The sequence below is a fragment of the Apium graveolens genome, chromosome 7 (assembly GCF_009905375.1).
Source record: "Apium graveolens cultivar Ventura chromosome 7, ASM990537v1, whole genome shotgun sequence".
Lineage (NCBI taxonomy): Eukaryota > Viridiplantae > Streptophyta > Magnoliopsida > Apiales > Apiaceae > Apium > Apium graveolens.
Genome location: NC_133653.1, coordinates 60,659,374 through 60,664,650, shown reverse-complemented (window position 1 = coordinate 60,664,650; position 5,277 = coordinate 60,659,374). Strand labels below are relative to the sequence as shown.

Here is a 5,277-nt window from a genome sequence, read left to right as displayed (position 1 = left end):
GTTTATGACCCAATCAAGAAGATATTGTATATTTATCTGACATTTCTGACAGTGATGGGGATGATAAGGATTTCCTACGCCCATATCCTTGAAAGATGTTATGTTACAAGCCTAAATCTTTAATTAAAAATGTATTTATATACCATCTAATTATACATATAATTTTGGGTTATGATGATATTATTTTTTAAGTCTTGGCATTATTCCTCAACCCTGTGCACATCGATATCCCAGCATACAGCCAAGGGCATTGCAACAGGTGATCTTGACCCTTTTACGAAATTGCCATTTCAGGTACTTCAACTTCCCCATTATCACTCTAGATTTAAGTTTATAAGTTGTGTCCTAAAACCTTTGCTTCTCCATATCTATTTAAACAAAGGTAAGATCTGCTCACTGTTTTAATGTTAACACACCACACACACAACGCATATACATAAAAATTGGAGTTTTACATTGAAGAAGATGCCTATATGAATAGGCGACAGATCACTGCATAGTCCATAGTGCTCTTGATTAGGGACTGTGATTGTTCTGAATTTGAATTGACTAACAAAAAGGTTAAAACCTTTTCCTCTAGGCTGCAGTCATCCCCTTGACCTCTTATCTAAATTTAGAGCTATACCAATGGAACAGTAGTTAAAAGAATTATGCTGATTTTTGGTTTATAAATAAAAGATGCTTGAAAGGAAATAGAAGTATGAGTGTCAAAATATGATAAGTAAATGTTGGCTGGCTCTTCTCATGCTTTGTTGATTTTTATATAAACACTGCATTCTTTTCCGTGATTTCATTGTTCAGATCTTTGAATCTCTATATGAGAGGTGTCACGATTCTCTACATGAGGATGACATCACTGTTATCACTACATGAGGATGACATCACTGTTATCATATAATTCATTTTCCAAAACTTATCCCTTATATATCACGAACATTATATGAAACTTATTACCATCATTTTGACATGAAAACTTTTGTTGTTATTTATTAATCATCTGGATAGTATAATTCTTAGCTAAAGTATTGTTTAGTTATATCGTCAGTGTTTTGGATGGGATATCACTTGTTTTCTGGCCTTGAGAGACTTGCTATTCTCGTAAAATCTTTTATCTGCTTTGTTTTGTTGTTATCTCATTTGACTGATAATTTTATATTTTATGGAAGCAGGGGAAGTGTGTTTTAACTGTGTCAATGCTTGATGGAGCTAGTCAACCTAAAAATACAAAGCTTGAAGGGGAAAGGAAAAAGATCGATTTGCCCGTGAAGAAAAATCTTTTGACAAATTACTTTTGTATCCACTTGGTCCAACTTATATAGTTTTCTACTTTTTTGCATGTTTTCTGTACTGATGACTTTTTATGCATTTGGGTAAATCGGTAATAATAAATAGTACCCCCTTCATTCCTAAATTAGCGTCACTTTGACTCTTGGCAGTTGTGTCAAGGTGTAAAAGAATATACGCATATTCTCTATATTAAATTATATTAAGAATATAAACTTTTATTTGATGTAAGAATATACGCATCTCTTTCACACCTCAAAATATGTGCCAAATGTCGTGGAGATATTTATTTGGAACAGAGGGATTATAAACCATCATTTTATCTCTTTAGTGGTTTTACTTTTTGTTCACATAGGCATGGGGTTGATTTGTAACCTGGAATGGAATTTGAACTGTTGGAAGTTCAAAGTTAACTCAAAGCAAGTCATACAGAGTTAACAATGTCAGCTACTATATACTAGTACGTTATTAGCAATTGGTCTACCTTTTTTAAACAGAAGTAACCAAGATTGGAGTTTTTACTTCATTTTGGCAAGTAGGAACCTGATCTAAATCTTTGATGAGTTTTCAATATTTAGTGCAACTGTCTTGATGGTTTATACTTCTTTTATTGCCAACTGTGGTTTTCGTATTTCTTTAAACTGTGAAGTTACGGCACAATGATGCTTATGGAATGCATTTGAGTGGATTTTCTAAAGACTATGAAGTGTTATTTTGACATATTACATAGTTCCCTTAACATTATAGGTTTTGCATCTCTTGAAGCAAAGAGAAAATATCAGGTCCCTCGAGTTGCATCCAAGCATGCAGAGATGAGAAGTAAAGTTGACATTCGTGAGGATAATAATGAGGCTGCTTTTGCTTATGATATACATTGCTCACGTCCAGCCCAGGCATCCCCTGGGGATCCAGATGATGTTGACCCAACAAAAGATTCTGTGAGTTATATATACAAAACGGTCTTATTTTTTTAAAAGAATGTCAGGAGGTAGTGACCTATGGTAATATTTGCAATGTGATTAATTTTTTGAACTTCAGCTAAGAAATGAAATTGTTTGACAGGTGTTGAATGCCATCGCTGCAAAGTCGTCTGTATTTTCGGAATTCGCTCATGGTAAAGATCATTTCCAATAAATGGTTCAATGATTCTGTACAACACATCACTTATCTATTCTACTGTTTTTTCAAAAGGAACAAATGAAAAAGAGAAAGACTTGAGAAGTCTGCAGAGCTCTTTTCTTCAACAACCCAGGGACTCCTCTAAATATCCCTGTACAGTGATTAATAAGGAGGGGCATCAACACAAGGATTCAAATGCAGTTATGGGAAAAACGAGAATTGAGAAAAAGAATGTGATTGTTAGAAGCTCTTACTTCCAGAAGAAGAGCATGAAGGGAAATGGTTTAGGAAACAAGGATGGACAGCCCTCATACAAAGACAGTGATCCCACTTCTAGGTCTCTGAGTACCATTCAAGAATGTGAATATAGGTCTGCCTTGGATGGAACCGAGGGTGAAACAATATTTGAGAAAGGACACATCAAATCAGACACAGTTTTGGGAAAAATGAGAGTAGAGCAAAAGAATGTGATTGTTAGAAGCCCTTACTTCCAGAAGAAGAGTGTGAAGGAAAATGGTCCAGAAAACAAGGATGGAAAGATGTTTGTCAAGTACAGTAATCCCAGTGCCAGGTCTGTGAGTACCATACAAGAATGTCAATTCAAGTCTACCTTAGACAAAAGTGAGGGTGAAACAATAATTGAGGACAGGGATCCTATCCTTCAGTTACCTATAAAATCAGTAATAACAGATGATCATGGAAACACAAATTTTACAGCACCAATGCATGTGTGTAAGTCTGCTGAAGATGAAGCTCTGTGCAAAACAGTAGCAGTAGCACAAAGCAGAAAGGTGGTAGTAAGGAGCCCCTACTTTATGCATAGTGTAGAAAAAGAAAATGACCAGGAAAAAGGCGTTGCCTTTAGTACATATGAGAATACTATTCATGAAACAGGCAATAAGTACTGCAGAGGCCCAAATATTAAACGAAAATTTGATGACGATGTTCAGACAGTAAGTTCTTATTTCTAATGAGCATATTGCTTGTGTTTGCGTAAAAACTATAAGAATTTCAAAGTCTTACTGCTACTTAAATTAATGTCATTACGTACAACAGGAAATACCGGCTCGTGAACACTTGATAGCTCGTAAATGCTTGCGGGCAACTGAATCTCCTCCCATCCGAGGTACGTATCAGCCTCCACTATTAGGTGTTGAAATGTATTTTAAAGTTAAAAAGCATTGTGTCGAACTTTAGTTTGATATGACTGCTTACATAACTCAAACCGCTCTAGTTAACTGGAAGGTCTTTGGCACAGGTTTTAATTCCTAAAGAATGGCCTTGTAACACATCCCTAGACCCTAGGTCACTTTATATACCTAAACTTCGTGTAAAACTCCCAAAAGCCCTATAGGCTGTTTATGTGTATATTTATGTAATTGTTTTGTTAATTATTGCATTTTTCTAGCTAGAATTCGTAACCAAATACAATATTTTTATTATTGTCAAGTCATTTGCATGCTAGAAGTGATGATACCAGTGTACAAGTTTTAATAAAAACTGCTAAAATTTAGGTACATGCACCTTAGATCCAGAGGATGCAGTGGAGACTAAGAATGAACAAGATAAGTTTGGATGCGATATTTCCCATATAGATCGGTATTCCGACATAGCGGAAAAATCAATAGAAAATTTTGCCTCAATTATATCATCATTTAAATACACATCTGGTTCTCGTCCAAGTGGTCTCCGGGCTCCTCTAAAAGATGTCCGGAACACCTGTACAAACAGGTAAATATCAATTTCCTTGACGCCTGGCTTTTAAGTTACAGATGCTCTCCAACAATATAATGTCTTTCACATTACGTTTTTCCAGCAGGTCAAATGAAGCTGCAGATTTTAGCAAATTTGCCTATGTACCTACTAAGCGGAAGACATTTCCCAGTAGGTCGAATGAAGCTGCAGATTTCAGCAAATTTGCCTATGTACCTACTAAGCAAAAGACATTTCCCAGTAGGTCGAACGAAGCTGCAGATTTGAGCAAATTTGCCTATGTACCAACTAAGCAGAAGCCTTTCTCAGTATCTCGTCGATAATATTTTACCAGAACTCCGTACTGGATGCAGTCCCTTTTGATTGCAGCTGGCAAGTCGTTATTCTCTCAATCTCCAAGATTCTTGTATTTATGAATGTTTTGTGGAAAGTCCCAGTATCTGATTATGTTTAATTTAAGTTCTACATTATCCTCGCATTCAGCCTCTTCATTTTTAGAAATTTTTTTTAGCAAGTACCTCTCGTACAGTTCAAAATTCTTATCAGGCGTTCTTTTGGATGCTGTAGGTCGTCGGCTGCGGTTACCACATACATGTCGTGTTATGGGCTCCAAGTCGTTGACAAAGAGGAACCTTCAGCAGTGTTGTCGAATTAATTGTATGATTAGTTCTCGGAGAATTTCTAAAGTCCCAACTGCATTTTTTGTGTACATTATGTATTAGAATACAATTTTTAACTTTACACAAATCTTGCATTAAATATATAATCAGGATAGTAACAAGTTAATTTAGTAGTTTATAGATCTACATATAAAATGTTGCCGTGGAAACAATTATACAGGATAAGGTTGGTAACCTAACATTCTGAATTTAGGCTAAAAGTTTTGTTAATGATCCGTGTTTAAGTTATAATTAAGGCATATATAGTGAAAAAAGTGTCATGATCAAAGTCCAAACCTTAAAGTAGTTTTAGAACTTGCTACTTAGGACCGATCCAGTTGAAAGTAATAGCTCCTGCAAAAGGGTAATTGTTACTAACACGTAATTATCTCTTAAGCACACTTTGGACTTGGCTTTCTAGCTTTTCTTATGTTGCTTGCACAAACCCAAGTTTTGATGACTACACTTACCTATATATTATTTCTTGTTTGACATTGCCAGT

At 35.4% G+C, this 5,277-nt stretch overlaps 1 protein-coding gene across 3 annotated transcripts; it reads left to right on the top strand.

Annotated features, from left to right (window-relative positions):
• Window positions 1–54: 54 nt before the first annotated feature.
• On the top strand, window positions 55–4,940 carry LOC141670489 (exonuclease 1-like). 3 transcript variants are annotated; one of them, XM_074476367.1, is made up of 9 exons: window positions 55–294; window positions 1,167–1,293; window positions 2,032–2,222; window positions 2,347–2,398; window positions 2,476–3,356; window positions 3,460–3,529; window positions 3,918–4,134; window positions 4,223–4,488; window positions 4,684–4,940. In XM_074476367.1, the coding sequence occupies exons 1-8, from the start codon at window positions 172–174 to the stop codon at window positions 4,437–4,439; spliced, it is 1,878 nt and encodes a 625-aa protein (XP_074332468.1). In that variant the 5' UTR covers window positions 55–171; the 3' UTR covers window positions 4,440–4,488; window positions 4,684–4,940. The 3 variants fall into 3 exon arrangements, with proteins under 3 accessions (XP_074332468.1, XP_074332466.1, XP_074332467.1); XM_074476365.1 differs by having other exon boundaries at window positions 56–294; window positions 4,220–4,488; window positions 4,684–4,939; XM_074476366.1 differs by having other exon boundaries at window positions 57–294; window positions 1,170–1,293; window positions 4,220–4,488; window positions 4,684–4,937.
• The last annotated feature ends 337 nt before the right edge of the window (window positions 4,941–5,277 follow it).

Coding starts and splice junctions, on each gene's coding strand:
- LOC141670489 (XM_074476365.1), top strand. CDS start 172: ATGATGATATTATTTTTTAAGTCTTGGCATTATTCCTCAACCCTGTGC. Junction 2,399..2,475: donor ATTTTCGGAATTCGCTCATG/GTAAAGATCATT, acceptor TTTTTTCAAAAG/GAACAAATGAAAAAGAGAAA. Junction 4,135..4,219: donor CGGAACACCTGTACAAACAG/GTAAATATCAAT, acceptor ACGTTTTTCCAG/CAGGTCAAATGAAGCTGCAG.